Source organism: Watersipora subatra, chromosome 1 (assembly GCF_963576615.1).
Source record: "Watersipora subatra chromosome 1, tzWatSuba1.1, whole genome shotgun sequence".
NCBI lineage: Eukaryota > Metazoa > Bryozoa > Gymnolaemata > Cheilostomatida > Watersiporidae > Watersipora > Watersipora subatra.
Window position 1 is genome coordinate 21,882,645 of NC_088708.1, and position 17,825 is coordinate 21,900,469.

At 35.0% G+C, this 17,825-nt stretch overlaps 1 protein-coding gene across 1 annotated transcript; it reads right to left on the reverse strand.

Annotated features, from left to right (window-relative positions):
• Positions 1-1,688: 1,688 nt before the first annotated feature.
• LOC137410518 (protein fem-1 homolog CG6966-like) lies at positions 1,689-16,328 on the reverse strand. The gene is made up of 10 exons (XM_068095951.1): positions 15,670-16,328; positions 15,073-15,235; positions 14,639-14,758; positions 12,721-13,776; positions 11,459-11,672; positions 10,962-11,135; positions 7,228-7,464; positions 6,540-6,806; positions 3,608-3,749; positions 1,689-2,440 (listed from the first exon to the last, which is right to left on the reverse strand). Exons 1-10 carry the CDS (start codon positions 16,226-16,228, stop codon positions 1,689-1,691), a joined length of 3,684 nt encoding a protein of 1,227 aa, XP_067952052.1. The 5' UTR covers positions 16,229-16,328.
• Positions 16,329-17,825: the final 1,497 nt, after the last annotated feature.

Sequence of the window (17,825 nt, forward strand, 5' to 3'; positions counted from 1 at the left end):
GCCGTTGACTTGCTTGCGTTTAAAGGAATTTTTTGCTGGCAAACCAATAGTACAAACACATTTGGTGTCAGGGTAGGAGAATCAATCTCCAGCAAAGATTGCATGTCAACTGCAAAGAATTGTTTTTGTCTTGCATCATCTGTCATCATCTGTCATCCAAATTATCCAAGGAAAGGATTTTTAATTCTTAGAAAAGGTATAGAGAACCTTTGGTCTAGTCAATTGTTTTGGCTACATAGTTTACCAAAATCACTTCACAGTCATGCGGTCTACAAAGTTTGTTCAGACAACACATTTATGGTGCTCTACTGGCAGATGTTGGTTTTTCCAGGCTTTCATGGGAAGTTGAATGGGAGCTATAGCGAAGGAGTGTAAAAGCGAATGATATCTTCTTTTCTGAGATCATCTCAACATCTTAACAGCAGTTTAATTAATGATGTCACGTGTCACATGTCACAACCCGAAATAAATTTATGGTATGATTTTTGAAACTATAAAATTATAGTTATAAAAAAGATTAATGCCAGATTAAAAATTAAAAATAAATAATACAGATTTGTTGTGCTAGAAATATATTCAATAATTGTAGATAAATTTGACCAATTTTCAAAATATGTTAATGTTTTGAGCTTTCAAATATTTTTGATAAAGTAGTGAAAATGTTTTGCTATTTTCTTTTTTTGTCTGGTCTATACGCAGGGATTTAATTTTTGTAATCCTTTTTTATCGTATGCAAATAACAGACAAACAATCTTCTAGTATATCGGATAGGATCAGAAACGAGTATGTCACACAGCAAGTTGATAAAATAAATTTGTGAATTTTATGAAATACAAAAGTGGTAACTAGCATTTTTGTGACAAGATATCAGTACACCTAGAAATTTATTATCAGTAATCATACATGGCTAGACAAAAGGGAAAGTTCTTATTGCTCAATATATTACAGATTATCTGAGAATAAAATGAATAAGCGGTATTGAAGCAATGTTAACAGGATTCCCAATAGCAAAGCTTTTATTTACACACTAGAGCTTCAACTTCAGCAAATGCTTAAACCTTTTAGCAAAAATTGATTTAATGAACTATTTCGCGCGCACGCAGAGTTAATATTGTAACAGTTACCCAAGTTTAACTTTTACATGAATAGGAGTTGTCTTATCCTAAGGTCATTAATCGGTGTTAGATACCGCTATGTTAAATACATGTAAATACATCGATTATATGATTGAACAACTATTGACAGCTGTTGGGTTTGTTTCAAATAAAGAACCATTGATGTCCATGTTTCGTGAGTGATCACATCTCCCAATGTTTTGATTTAGATGCAGTTGAAAGGCACAATGGTGTTGAAATGTTCATTTTTTTGAGATGATGAATATATGCAAACTGACTACTAAGCTGCAATATTTGCAACTAATTTTACAAAATATTTCTTTATCCAATAACAGTTTATGTATGAGATGTATGTTTCTCTCTGGAGTCACAACAGGTCTGTTCCTTGCTTCTGCACTCTTCAGATGACTGGGGATGTATCACCACCTGTCACCTGAAGTTATTTATAACACTCCGCACTTTTCAGAACATAGAGTGCTGTTAGCAGTAGGCCTGACTACTTATCCATTGTATATATATGAGCACAATATCGTATATGTATAATATGGGAACCAACAAGCCTGAAGCAGAACATTATTTAAAAAAAATCCTAGTAAAATATGGTAGCTGCCAAAGAGATGCGGTGTAATTTTTATACCAGGTAGAACCTTCCAGTTCTTTATTATTCTGCTGATCCAACCACTTGCCTGCCGGAAGATACACATCTCTGCTTCTCCATCCTTTTTCTACTATAGGTGCAACAAGCAAGTCATTGCCTAACAAAAACTCATCAGCGATATTATGACAGACAGTGTCTGATGGGTCTATCCACCACAACGGCCTCACCATTGGCCAACCATATGTAACTGCCTCTTCACTCAGTCTGTCAAATAATGCCAGATGTGACTCCCGCAGTTTGAGCATATCTTGGGCGTGTTTAACTATTTCAGAGTCATTGAAGTGCCACGGTGGTATGGAGAACTGTATGGCTGGAAGGAAGACATTTATTTGAAGCCACCGAATGTACAGCTCAGACTCAACTTCCACGCCTTCATATGCATTGCCACCTATCATGTCTGGCAGGACGAATGGATAACCTAGTATCCCAAATGTTAATGCGGTCGGTATTAAAGTTTTTAAGCCGTTATCAGTGCCCCATCTAGATCGTCTATCTAACATACGAACGAGTATGGGAGCTGATTGAGTTCTCCAGCCAACCCGGACTTCCTGTCGACGACTGGTCTTGTCAGCTTCTACTGCCACAGTCACGTAATGCTGCACGTATTCTGAGGGATCAAAGTATCTCTGAAAGGATTGTGAAAAGTGTGGTATCCACACGGTTTCACCTAAAAAAGTTTTTCAAGCATGACAGAGTGATCTATGATTGATCATTAAGATAATGTAACAAATTTTCGATGCAGTTTTTATGTTTTCCTGTATTTGACACTTTTTTGCTTTGTAGATGCTGACTAATGCATATTAAAAATAAACTTACACAAAATTTTAGTGGATATTATCAAAAGTAGGGGTATTTTTCTATCGATTGCGATTGTTTTTGATGTTTGTGCTGGTCTGACTGCTAGGATGTTTCAAGATTAAAATCGACAAAACTTGATCACGGTTAAAATGTTCAGATTAAGTGAAAATGCGATTATGACGTCTATAGTTGCAAAGAGACAGACAGAATAGAGATGCGTATCACTACAACTTGAACGATATAACCAATATCAACTATCACAACGGTAACAACTAATGATGTCATTTCTCACCTATTTTTCCTCTAAGCGTCTTAACCGTGATCAGGTTTTGTCGATTCTAATGTTAAAACATCCTGGCAGTCAGACCCCTTCAAAAGCAAATAACAATATCAAATGATAGAAAAATACCGATACTTTCTGATAAAATCAGCTGAAATTTTGTGTAAGTTAATTTATGTGTAAGATCACCATGCCTCTCTTACTTGCTTTTTACCGATTGACTGCGATCTTGCCAAATGTGCTCATAGACATCAGTTTTCTGTAAATTGTTTGTGGAAGCTGTCATTACTAATTACCGCTATTCCATCAATCAAGCAATAAATTTTTGGGCGTCTGTTTAAAAAATATGATACACTCAAGACACATGATTAAAATTTAAATAGTTAAAAATGTACGATAAAATCTACTAAAATCTTGTGCCAGTTCATCTTTAACTTGAGGTGTGCTGAGTCACATCCAAGTTTGCTGAGTCATCACTTTATATAATAAGTTTACAAATTTAAATTACACAAGTTTGACTATTTTTTCACTCATGGTTACAGAATCTGTCAGACTCCTGCTATTTCATATTCACATGACAACAAGTCTACAACTCTCATCTTCTTATAATGCTTTCTTCATTCTAACAACTACATTGTAACTTTTATCATCGTCATTATCACTAAATATCAAACTCTGTTATTCCCTGGACTATATCGCAATTACATAAAAACAGCAAGCTTAATTGATAGTTTGAATTACTGATAACATATTTACCTGCATCAAACTTAAAAGAATCTATGTGAAAGAGTCGCTGTAAATCCTTCATTTTGTTGAGGAACCAGAATTGGGTCTCATTATAGGAGAAATCCAGTAATCCAGCGAAACCCGAGTTCCACCAAGTAGTTAGCCCAGGAACCTTTAAAATTAGCCACACTGTGAACATAACTTTGTGGAGCATGTTACTTCATAAACTTTGTTTATTAATTATATATTTCCATATATACAGGTGATTGATAAATAACTTGTCTCATTGATCATTATCATTGATTGAATCTTGGCACTGTCGCTATTTTTGTCTTCCTTATCCGATTTATTTTAATTATCTGTTTCATCATTTCATCATCAGCAAATGCCATTTGTGCAGCGTTCAGCATTGACAAGGTCATCAGTTCGTATCTGAGATGTTCTACAGACTCATCAGGTAAAATCTATGAGACTATAAATAGTATCATTTATACTGTCCTAAAAAGGTCGTTGCTGGGGTGGCTAGGATTTTTTCACTGATGTTGGATATAAAAATAAAGGAACCTGCATCAGGCATGGCATTAAAGTAACAAAGCAGACCAGCTGTGCAAACATACTGACAATTACTACTAGACTGGAAAACAACATAACACAATACCTCAATGACCTTCAATACTTAAAGGTCAAAGCTCACTAGATTGATGCAGCCGAGGAAACGAAAAGTACATGGACTGTATACAATCAAATAGTTAGCTATAATGCTATTGTTTCTAGTTATTTGAAAAGGGAGGCTATTGACTATTCAGAATAATATTTATAAGGTTCCATGGAGGCAGACTTGGCATTTTTATTTATGAAAAGTCTAAGATGCTATAGGTAGCGTAAGACCCAGTTATAACAGCAGCACACAGGGAGTAGATCTACCGTCTCACGTACAACAAATCTACCATCATGAATGTGTCTTAAGTGAAAAACACCAGTACAGAATGCAAAGGCTAGTACAGTAGAGATTATTAGTTTACAGACAAAGTAGTAAAGGATCTCAGGCTGCTTAACAAAGTTTTCCTAGTTACAATTAGTGCCAAAATGCCATCGATCTTGGAAACAGTCTTTAGAACATTCTTAAAAGTTCTCAACATATAAAAAGCTAACAAGCCACACAATCAACAAAGGGTTGTATATTCTCTAATGCAAGATTTAAATCTTTGCGTGATTTAGGTGCACATCACAAGTTACAGTTGCAATTGAAGAATATCTTTGACATCAATTTATTCTATTCTATTATTAAAAGCAATGTTGTTAATAAATATGCTCATATTAGCAAATGACAATTTTTAATAGTATGTTTGTAATCAGCTTTTGTTAATAACCTTAAGATTGTAAAAACACCTGTATATATCAGTATTTTCTTAAATATATATACATTTTTATACAAAAGTATGTTTATTATTTTTTGAATAGTTTTTTATTGGCACCATCTTTTTTCTCTAACAATGCGTTTACATAACATCTTTGAATTTTACTTTATCTTATTTATGTTTAGAAGTAGAACTGATGTTGAGCATAAGCGCAGGATAACCAACTATTTATACTTACATGAATATATTTATATATATTTACATATATATAAATATTCATATATATTTACATATATATAAATATTTATATATTTACATATATATAAATATTTGTATATATATTTATATATAAACAAATATTTATATATTTACAAATATATAAGTATATATATATTTACAAATATATAAATATTTATAAATTTACATATATATAAATATATATACAGTAAAACTCGGATAACTCAAACTTCACGGAACCGAGCAAAAGTGTTCGAGTTATTAGAGCGTTCAAGTTATCAGGACAGTCTTAAGTGCACGTATTTATCAGTAGATACATGTACATATACAAACTATATATAAATCAAAAGCATAGATTGCTTGTTGCAAGTTAAAGGGTCTCTCGTATGAAGTTTTAAATATTTTTAATCAGAAAGTATAGATATTTTTCTATCACTTGAGATTTGTTTGTTGTTTTAGGTGATGTGACTGCCAGGACGTTCTCAGATTAAAATTGGCAAAACTTGATCGCGGTTAAAACGCTCAGAAAAAAATACATACGTATTTATCTACCGAGCGTTTTAATCAAGATCAATTTTGCAGTAAGTCAGTTATTACAAAACTGCTTTACTATTAAAAACCCATTATCAATTTTGCCGATTTTACTTTAAATTTATCCGAATTTTACCTCGCTTTTCTTGCTTTCAGAGAGTTATCGCTAAGCGGATGTTTGGTAAAATTTGATTTTTGCAAACCTTTGGAAAAGTCGTTAATGAAAATATTTTGCCGATGTTGGTAATAACGAGGCCTAAGAACTACTAAAAGTCGATGTTTATCTCTATGGCTTGGAATAAAGTGATATTCTAAAGCGATAGTAACAACCGTCTCGGTAGCCGTTTGGCAAAAAACTGTTTGAGTTAACGGAGTTTCGGTCGAGTTATTTAAAGCCATTTATCATTGCGTGGGAACGGACCAAACAAATACGTTGTGTTAACCGTGTTTTCGAGTTCTCCGAGGGCGAGTTATCCGAGTTTCACTGTATTTACATATATATAAATATTTATATATACAAATGTATTTACATATGTATAAATATATTGTATATAAATTTTTTTTGGAGCACAGCCTGACGCGAGGAAAGACCGAATCCTCAAAACTGGTAGCAGCTGAAAGCTAAGTACAAACTATTCTTTAAACTATTTATAGATTTAACTCCAAACTTCGTGTTGAACTTCTTTATTAGCTTTATTTAAGTAATCATCTATCTAAAATATACAGAACTTCTATCATTGGCTCTCTACAGACCTGTATACCTATCTAATTATACGTAAGAACATAGAGCCTGTACACATACATGTTTAGATAATTAATGGAAAAGATAAAAGTACCTTGTTGATTTTCATCAACATATTATTCTCTGAAGTGTAAGAGAAGGCATCGGCATCAGTATTGATGAATGGGTGGATCCATACAGAAACTGCTGGAACTTTGGTCTTCAGCAAGGCCATGGTCGATGCTGCATTAGGAAACTTGGTTGGAGAAAATTGCCAATCACCATAATGTGAAGTCCAGTCATCATCTATCTCAAGCTGTGATATGGACATGTTGAACTCCAGAATTCTATAGTAATACAAAGAATGAGTTAGCACTTCTCCCTAAAAACGGGAACATGGTGTGCCCAGATATAATAATTAAAAACAAACATTCTAGTATTCATGTAGAACTTTTTATTGGCATTAGTAAATCATCAACATAAATGATGTTTTTCCTTACATGCCAAAAATGAAAATGAAAATGAAAAGGCAGAAATCAAGAATTATTGAGTGAGTTGAACCAAAGTATTTCAAATGTTGATAATCTAATAGTATTTTAAATGTTGGTAATCTAGTACAACTTCCATAATAAAAATACAAATTCTAATGACCAAAATTACATTTGTCTAATTTTTAAATTATGACCGACTCTAATCAAATTCTCTTTTATTAGTTATTATACTTCCTTATTGCAACAGTAAATCAACAGCTGCTATCTGAAGGAGAGGACAACTCCTATCAATTACTAAATATCCTAATGTACGCTGCTGCCTACGTACTTATCTGCATATTCCATCACTAATGACTCATTAATATCCTTCTTGTATTCAGCCCAAGTAGACCATATTGGTTTAACCATTGTTTCAAGAGCAGGCCTAGCCTCAGGCTTCTTCCAGAAATGATCAGCCATTGCAACATGAAGGGCGGTGAGATTTGGCTCATTGCAGATATCCAATGACAGACGCAAATCTTCATTATTAATGCCTTGATAGACAGAGTCCTGCATAAATTAAAAAATTTGAATAGTAAGTTATATGTACTAAAAGAGTCTGTATAAAGCAACAATGTATCACAGCTACTGACTGCCGAATTTATCCATTGTGAACCCTATGTTAGCGCTTGCATTCTGGCAAACCTTGGCTTTAAATATATGCTAATAATTGTTAGTGTACAAACATGCTCACAATTAATATTTAGCTGTATATATGAAAGATGAGAAACATGCCTGCCATTTCCATTAGACAGTCCTGTACCCTGACTGAATATAATAAAATCTAACAATACGGCACCTGCATCCTAGAAATAAAACAGAGGTTAGCATCCGCTGAGGCGTTCATACTGACGAAGAGTGGAACATCACTGGGTACATGTATTGCAACACCGGCTGAGGAAAGCCAATACCTAAAAGTATAACAATCGCCCTAACCAATCTTTGTAACTAGAAGTTGTAATAAAAAATAATTTGGAAAGTAAATAAAAATAAATATACTATTTGTTTAACTATAACTTACTAGTTGAGTATCTGTTGTTGAACACTTAGTAGTACATAATGAGGTTTTATTAAGTTTGTTAAAATATGACTCGAGGTTAAACATGATATATCAAAGTTCTAACAAAAATTAAAAATAATTTATCCATAATAACAATTCAACTAAATAAATCTGATTGTTTGTCTGTGGGTCTGTTTGTTTATCTGTCATTCGTGTATCCAGTTATAGCAATCAAAACCTAAGACCAAAAATCTGTTTCGTACTAAAATTTAACTCAAAGCCTGTAATTCGGCAGACAGGCCGAATCAGCTATAAGCCAGGCTTATCAGCTACCCTACACAGACTTCTTGAAATACTGTAGAATATTTCTTAACATACTTATTACATCTACTACATCTGCCTTCAAACACCTTGCGCGCCACAATCATTGAAGCTAAATTTTGCTCATTGAATACAATGAACAAGCAAAACTTAGCCTCTTTTCTTTGTTTTCAGTTTAAATTTTCTATTTATTTTAATGAAACTAGTTATTTGTATACTTTAGCCCAGCATAATTCCCCTAATATAACTATGTAATAGCAAACACTTCTTACAAAACTTAGATTTTTTTTATAAAAAAATCTATGTACTTAGTCAACAACAAATCAACTTTAAACATCTTTATCACCAGCTTCATCCATAGATATAGATAGACCATAGATATAGTAAACCCATAAGGTTTACTATATTTATGATCAAGACTATGTTTGAAAAACCATTTTTAATAGATGTTACCTACTAACAGTATTTGACTACCTATTACTTTATTCAATAGGGTAAAATCACAAAAGTTACCAAAAAATGGAGTGATTCAATGGTTTGCAGCGCTTAAAACAAATGGAGCCACACAGGATGCTCTATCTTGCTCATATGAGGTAACGTTAAAACCAGTAGCAAACCCTAAGTGCGAACAGAACTCTATTGAGCATATATGATGCCAGCAGCGTACATTAAAATTTTTTTGGAGCAGTAAGTCAAAACATTTACTTTTAAAATTGGTGCATTGAGAAATAAGCATTAAATACAACTATATCAAGTTCGACAGAATACTACCAGCTTCTTCATGAGAAAGCTAAGACTGACAACTCCAACTCAAGTTTAATTACTGAATCAACTGAATCATTTAATGCTGGTCGTACTCCATAGAGCATGGTATGCATATTACTTATTGCTGATTTCTAATTGCATCAAATTTTAGAATAAAAACTGCAGGCTTTGCTTCAAAAATATTAAACCATTTAAAATCTAAAACAAGCATCAAATTTGCTCAATAGAGTTATATATCTGCACTGAGAGTTGCTTGTTGGTTACTATGTTACACTGTGAAGATCCTATGGGTAATGGGTAATCGTACCTTTCCTGAACGCTACCAAAGTACCCTGGGTAATATGGATCCCTCACAATAAATTCTTGCAGTGCAATTGACCATTTCTCAATAGGCCAAAGTTGATCGTGTACCTTGAAATTAAATAGTACATGTACATACATATCAGCAGCTACCGTTAAAGCGAGCAAGATTCATTCATATTTGTCGTTTCGATAAAATGTTGGTAGTGGTGATAGTGATATCAGGAAATTCTAAGTCAAATGCATGTATACAGTGTATATAAATAGTGTATATAAACAGTGTATATAAATAGTGTATATAAGCAGTGTATAAAATAGTGTATACATATACAATCTATATATACAGTGTATAAAAATAGTGTATATATATACAATCTATATACACAGTGTATATATATACAGTGTATATATAATGTATATACATAGTGTATATATATACATACATTATATATATACATGCATACATGTATATATACATATATACACACATATACATATATACATACATATACATATATACAATATTTGTGCGAGCAAGGCAATGACCAGTCACATGATCAGTCACATGATCAGTTACAAAAACAGTCACATGACTGATCCATGAAAATTGTTTTAGTCATATACAAGCATGACACTAAACCTGCTACTTGTGTCTGTTATCAATATGAAATAAATTTTAAATGTTCAGCTGAGTTGAAGTGAAGAGGTCAAGCTGCTAGTAAAAATGATGATTGAGGGGGAATCAGATACATCTCCCTCCAGCAAGAAAAACATAGAGCATTTTGTCTAGAGCCATTAAATAAGCAAGTATTGTGCATAACCTTGAATCTAATTGAGGTTTTACACAAAGCGGATCTAAACACAGCTGCAGAGTTCAAAGATAAGATAAATCCAAAAACCAAAGTAATAATGATCAGGTGTACACAACTTCTCTATGAACTGTATATATGCACAAAAAATGGAAGCTGTGGAACACCAGCTTGTTGTCCAGAATTGAACTGTAATTAGCAAACTGATTAAAACCAGATTGCAATAAAAAACAAAAAACGTAGTCCACATTGAAACTTCTATCATATGCTTGTGTCAGTACAGATTGGACACCTTGTAACTCTTCTCATATGCTGTCACTGTACATATCGGACACCTTGTAGCTCTTCTCATATGCTGTCACTGTTCACATCGGACACCTTGTAACTCCTCTCATATGCTGTTACTGTACACATCGGACACCTTGTAACTCCTCTCATATGCTGTCACAGTACACTTTGAGCACCTTGTAACTCCTCTCATATGCTGTCACAGTACACTTTGGGCAAGTGGAGCAAAAGAGGTGAAAAACCAAAAATTTATGTTTGTACCATTAATTTTTTTATGCTTACGTACACATCATGTGAGTTGCAATTTTGTTTTTGTATAAAAGATTTGCACAAAATTAGAATTGGCTCAGCATGACCAGAGTTAGCGCAGCTCAAACACAGTCACAACTCGGTATTCACATGATAAGAGGTCATAATAAAGAATAAAATGCCTCTCAAATATATTAAGTTATGCATTGCAAGCAGGATCTCTAAATAAAACACCAGCCAGTGTCTAAATCTTTGACCAAGCAGTAATGGCTAACCTCGGCTGCTCCATACCAATGATGGACTCCATAGGCAAAGCAGGTACTGATATTGCTCTTAATTGCTGAGGGAGGATAACTCTGTGTAATGTTATAACACTGCACAGCTGGAGCCTCTGAGAGACTGTATGGTGTAATACGCAGTTTATACCCATTCTCTTTAGTAAGGCATATCTACAATTGGTCAGCTTGATAACATAAAACATAACATAAAATCTACAATTTGCATGGTTATTATATTGCCTATGACAGTTGTAATTCCATTTACAGATGCCAAAAATCCACTCCGACGTGAGATAGGTATTCTCCTAACTTATGTTGGCAGTTTTTAACGCTTTTCACACTTGCAAGTTTGCGACCAACAGAGCGGTGAAATGTTCTCCTACATTGGGATTCTTATTAATTCACTCAGCTCTGCCCAAAAATTCGCAACCAGTAGAGCAGTAGATTACTATCTAAGATTGTACAAGTCTCATATCTTAGTTACTAGCCCTCACCTCAGAGTCCGAGTTACTGCAACTGGACAGCTTCTGGTCTTTTGCATCCTTTATATCTCTGAGCGTTCCATTCAATACGCTGGTTCCTGCTCTGTTCTTGATATGAGCTCTGCCTGTTCCATCTATACTAATGCCTTTGAGCTGCACAGTGCCAATAGAGCCATGCTTTACTGCGGGATCAGCGGTAGAACAACCAGGATGAGCAACAGCCAGCCTGGTAAAAAATCAGAACTCAGTTGAGGTCTATAAGCTAAGCGGCATCACTAACACGAGTCTGTTAGACCAAAGTGTAGTGAGATGAAGTGTGTGGGCACCCGGCTCAAAACAAGCATCTATACACTACTGCCGTAAAGCAAGACAAAAGTTGCTTCCCCTACGTCGCGCTCAAAGTATTATTCATAAATCTATATGTGAGAAACTTACCAGCCAGTGATACATATTAAGACTACCAACGCAGTAGAAGCGAGTATGAGAAGGCCCAACACAATTTTGAAGTTCTTGCCCTTCATCGCCCTGCTCAACTAAATCTATAAGCAGGCAGTGGCAAAGATTAGCTGCAAACCACTCGCTATCAATTTATGTCATCACGTTGATAAGGCTGGTAGTTTTTTATCACGTGTGGCACTTCAACAGGGCAGGATGGTTTGATGGCATTGCAGCCAAGCATACAATTTAGACGACTTGACATTAGCTATTTTCGTTAACAACCCAATGCTTAAGTTATACAAAAAATGTACACATCAAACTAACCTACACATGGAGCAACCAGATAATTCCTAAGGAAGTTGATGCAGCTTCATTCTCCCTTGTCGAATAAACCAAATGAGTTTAACATTATATCCAAGAATCTGTGTATTACTGGTAATAGAACAACATCGAGCCTATGACTCCTGTTGCTATTAGGTAAACTGTTACACTAGCGATAGTCTATGTGAGTACATTCAGCAGGCACTAGCTATAGCAAACCCTACTTATAAGAGCTGAGCACAACAGTAGTGAAACTAAAGCGAGTAACAAAATATTACAGAAAAGGTTCAATAAAAATACTGGAGTATAACCAAAACATTCAACATTCAAATCTGTGACAAAAATAAAAACTATGATTTTCATATAATGACAATAGCGGATTATGCACCAATATTTTAACGATGGTAAAATAGTGTATGGCAATAGCAGAGACGTTGATTGAAAAATTATTAGCTGAGAAAGCTGCAGGGAGTACCAATCCTAACAGCATAAAAAGCACAATGGTACGTCAGTGCTTGTCTATGAAAGCTTGCACTTGTCTAGGTACGCGCCCTCGATACCGTATATAGTGTCTCTTGATAACCTTGGCAGCGAGGCACTGCAAGGAGGTGTAGGATTGCGGCATTATAGTGTGCACGAGACTTTTGTAGTCTGGAGAAGAAGCATCTAAATGGTCCAACGGACGTTTTCCTTCAACATTCACCCAGTCTATATGAGCACCGGTCCTAAGCAGGGCCAACACCACTTTGCTATCAGGCTTCTTCTGCATGCAGGCCACATGCAGCGCCGAGTTGCTCTGCAAGTCAAGCACCTCCACAGACGCATCGAGCTCCAATAGTAACTCTATGCAATCAAGACACGGAAAAGTGCATACCGGATATTTCCCGACATTCGTTGTCTCACTGCTAACGGCTAAGTGAAGCAAGGTTTGGCCTTTCGAACTGCGCGGTTCCATTTTGATGAGTTTATAGACCCGCTGTTTAAAGTTGAACTTTTCATTTTCCGTCATCTTTTCGGTCAAGCGACATATGAGAGACATTATATGGAGAATGATTATCACAATGCGAGAGTAATTTTGCGTATCGCGCTCAGTCGGCAGCGCTGTCGTGCCCATGAGTACTTTTTGCCCTCGCTCCAGCTCAATTATAGCCTTGCTAAATATTGAACAAATGTCAAACACTTTAACAATGCAAGTTGTCCTTCTCCGATCGGTGCCCATCATAAAGCTAAACAACTCGGCGAAAGAGAGAAGTGACGACTGAGTCATTGGTGAGAGTGCATCGAGCTTGCTCATTTGCATATCGAGAGCATACATCCAGAGAGCTATGCATCTATCAAAATCCCCCATGTCAGCATAGACAGCTCCCCTATAGCGTATGTAATAGGAAGTGTCTGGGTGTGCAGGGCCGAGTATTCTCTCCCTCACCAGCAATGCCTGCATCCTCATGCCATCATGATCAGCCATAAGGTCTTCCAACTGATTCACAGTCTCTATCTCTGTCGCCCCTTCATAGGCGGACACCTTGACGGGGGCCACAGGCTTGGTTATGGGATTCAGCGAGTCACAGTTTCTATAAGAAATGAAAGCCTATTTCCAAACATTTCCCAATGTTTATATAACACAAACAAATCTCACTAATCATAGCTATGACATAAGAAGTGTAGACATTTCTTCCGATTACAAGGAAAGATTGCAAATATTGACAAGGATGGGCAGGCATATATACATTATTTGGAAATATAAAGCCTGCTTTCCCTATGATGCATTATGACACATTTGTGCTGTCTAATATGATGAAACACATGATAGCCAATTTTGAGCCATTAATTGAAATTAAATGTTGGCTGAGACTTACTAAATTCTCATTTGACTATCCTTTCTTATGGGACTAAAAACTAGTACAAACTTGCGTTTGGGCTAGAGAAACCGTGTGGCTTCAGCAAAGGACAGAAGACTAAGCTTACAATGTTTTGTCATTAGACCATACTGGTTGTGCTACGTAATAGAAAGTGTAAGAAAATGATAAAAGTTTGTCAAATTGACATAGTGAACCAATAAAAAAATCTTTTGTTGAAATAAAACCATGTTTTAAATATAACAAATGAAAGTTTGCAAATGCATGCATGACAACCACAATTCCAAAATTAGCTCAAATCACTAAACTAGTACCTCATAGTACCTCAGAGCAGCAAACGAACTAATAATCAACTGTGTAATCGCGTATAATAATATGTGATAAGAACGTAATTTCCATTCCTCGAGAAAAGCAACAATCAACTCAAGAGCAATCAACCCATTGATGTTGGTTCATTAACTCCACCATTTCTAATGAATAAACTTATAGCACCTTAAAACAATAACCTACTATGGTAAGAAATAGAAAGCTGAACTCTCTTGTACAGAATGACCTATTAATAGCCTCAGCTGGGTACCTGAGTTCAAGGGCCCTTTTCCAGTATCTCATCGCCCCTGCCATGTCGCGCTTCTTATCAACAAATGTAGCACCGAGTAACTCCAACGCTTCTATTCTTTCAATAAGCAGGACTTCATCTCTGTATACAAATAAACAACAGCATGATGTGATTCAGTCGCACATCCTCATAATATGATGAAAATACCAGCGAGGTTAATCAAGCATCATTTTGGAGCCACTCATAAGGTCTATCTCACTAAATAGTTTCAGTGAGCCGAAAAAGGAACTAACTTTTAACTAAAGAGAGTTCATAGGACTCCATAATGAAAAAACTAAATATAAAATAGATGTCGTACAAGGAAAGATGTACAGACCAGCTTCTCTCTGCGCACCAAGTATCTCACATATATATAACTGATACAAATTACTACATAGAAAAAAGACTACAAGTACCTCCTAATCAGAAACTCCACTATTTTCATATGGCCTGTGACAGCTGCAGCAAACAACGGAGTCATTCCATATGCATCCTTGTCCATTTTTGCATTGTGCAGCAACAGAAGTTCCATTATTTCTAAACTCCCTGATTCCGCGCAGTCATGAAGCGCAGTATTACCTAAAAGTTAGGCAGGAAGCAATACAAAAGCTTGGCAACAGTTGTTTATAGAATGCTAGTCTAGTAAACGATATTCATTTCATGTTATTCAATACACTTGCTTCTTATACAAGTCCATGCATAGCCTATATCTTAGTTTATTAAACAGAATTTTCCCGGAACATAGTGCAAAATTAATAATATGAAGTATATTTATGGTTTTATTATTTTGACTGATATGGGTCAATCGATTATTCGCTGTCCTCTGCAGAATCAAAGAGTTAAATGGGTATTTTAATGCAACTTTCACCAAATTTCTAAACTAACAATTAAAAGATGGTTTGCGAGTAACAACGGTAACTCTGATGATCATATGTACATGTAGATCATCGTATCAATTCACCGCATTTATTGATAATTATTTTCATTTGATAGTATTAAAGTCTACCACCAACCTTTAACACTTTTCCTATTGACATCCGCATTAGTGTCGAGAAGAAAGCTTACAATCTCTAGGTGGCCCTTGTAGCAAGATATCATGAGGCAGGTATGTCCATGTCGATTAGCGATTTCTATGTCAGCCTGATGCTCTACCAGATATTTCACAATCTCAAAATGCCCGTCAAAACAAGCTGCACGTAAAGGCGTACTGTTTGTTAATGTAGTGTTGTTTACATTTGCACATTGGTCAATCAGATATTTCACAATGTTTAGATGACCCGCAGCAGCAGCACACCATAAAGGTGGCGCTCCATCGATTGTTTCACCGTCGAAAGTCACTGAGCCAACGAACTCAACATCAGCCCCACAATTTTCTATGAGATACTGCACTACTTCATAATGACCATTCTTAGCAGCCATAACCAGAGGTGTTGCTCCTTGTCCATCTCCATTTTCAGTTCTGTAATTGATCAGGGGCTTTAATTCTTCCACAGGTTTAGACCCAACATAATCCTTTAACTTATCTACCTCACCATCTCTAGCTGCAGCGTAAGCCAAAGCTTTCCAATCCATTGTTTGAGTAATTACTTCCAAAGCAAAAGTAGTCAACCAACCAAGAGATGCTCCTACTAATTCTACTATATCAAGCAGCTATTCCATTAAGCTACAATTACTCAGCTTTCCAGATAACGCCATATCCTAAATATTTTTACAGTTGTACTAGCGCGCGATCGATTTTTTGTTTGTTATAATGTTTTATTTTAAAAATTGTAAATTAACTTTCTTTAAAATATTATTTTAAAATTTGTCACAATTGTAAAATGCCATTAAATTAATGAAAACATTTAAGATGGTTCGAATGTATTAAAACGGGAACTTGCAATCGATAACCTAGCAACTATGATACATACCAAAGTATTGAACAGACAACTCTAATAATATTCCTTCCTAGCTCGTATGTATGGTATACATGTATGTATTGTACTGTATTTATACATACATAAAAGTTAAAATTTTATATTGGCATTGATAATAATCCACAAAATGATGTTTTTCATGTTTTCTTTTGCTGTATAACCTATTATGATGTACATGTAACAGCCAACTAAGATAGAATGTGACACAACGGCTTATTCCAACAAAAACACAAGTACAGGTCATTGCATGACAAATCTAAATTAAAATACAGGGAAGCTCTCAAATTTTTAAGCTATTTAATTATATAAATATAATCGATATAATGCACCACGCTTATACCGCTACGTATCTTATTAAACTATGTAGCTTATTAGAAAATTGTGTATTTTACATTAAACTCCATACAGTGTTGTCCTATACATAACACAAGTTGCTGGTTGTCATAGAGGTATCTTGTTTCAGCATTGTGTTAGTTTACGACAAAAGTTTTTTTTGCCAATTTTGAAAAATCAATTACTGCAAAATGGAACAAATAAACTTCTAGTATGCCAAAGTTATTGTGGCTTAAAGCGACAAGCTTGATAGACAGAAACCTATGTGTAGACTAAGTATACTTGGCAAAAACAACATATTAGACACTGAAAATAAATTCATTTTAAAAATTTTTTAAACTGTTAAACTCTTTAAGGAGAGAGGGACATAGGAGTTGAGTTGGAAGAAATTGTGCAGCAAAACCATAAAAATACCATGATAATATGATATCGATTTATGTATAAATATTGATAGAGATGTCAGGCTAATGAAACAAAATTTTATCAAAAATTAAACTAACATGAGATAGTTTTGTGTGTCCCGCTAAATAATAACATTGTTTGACAGCACATGGCAATTTTTTTTCTGCTCACTGTTTTATATGTTACAGAACGGTAAATACAAAATACGACACTACCACTTGTTTAAAATCAATCTGCTATTGTCAGTTGTTACAAAATCATTTAAAAATATTTTTTACTAAATGATCTAGACGAGTGAGCTAAGAACATGTTTGTACCATCACTCTTTATCTTTTTATATTTTCAAATCAGCTGCGTTGGAGAAAGTCAGAAAGAAATGCCACTGTTTATCAGCTAACCTCAGCTGACTACTCCATTGAAGGATGAACATATCTTCCACGAGCACATAAAAGGTTTTACTTCACATTGACTGCGCAATGGTAAGATGGTGAGCGTTTTACAATAACAAACCAAGCAAA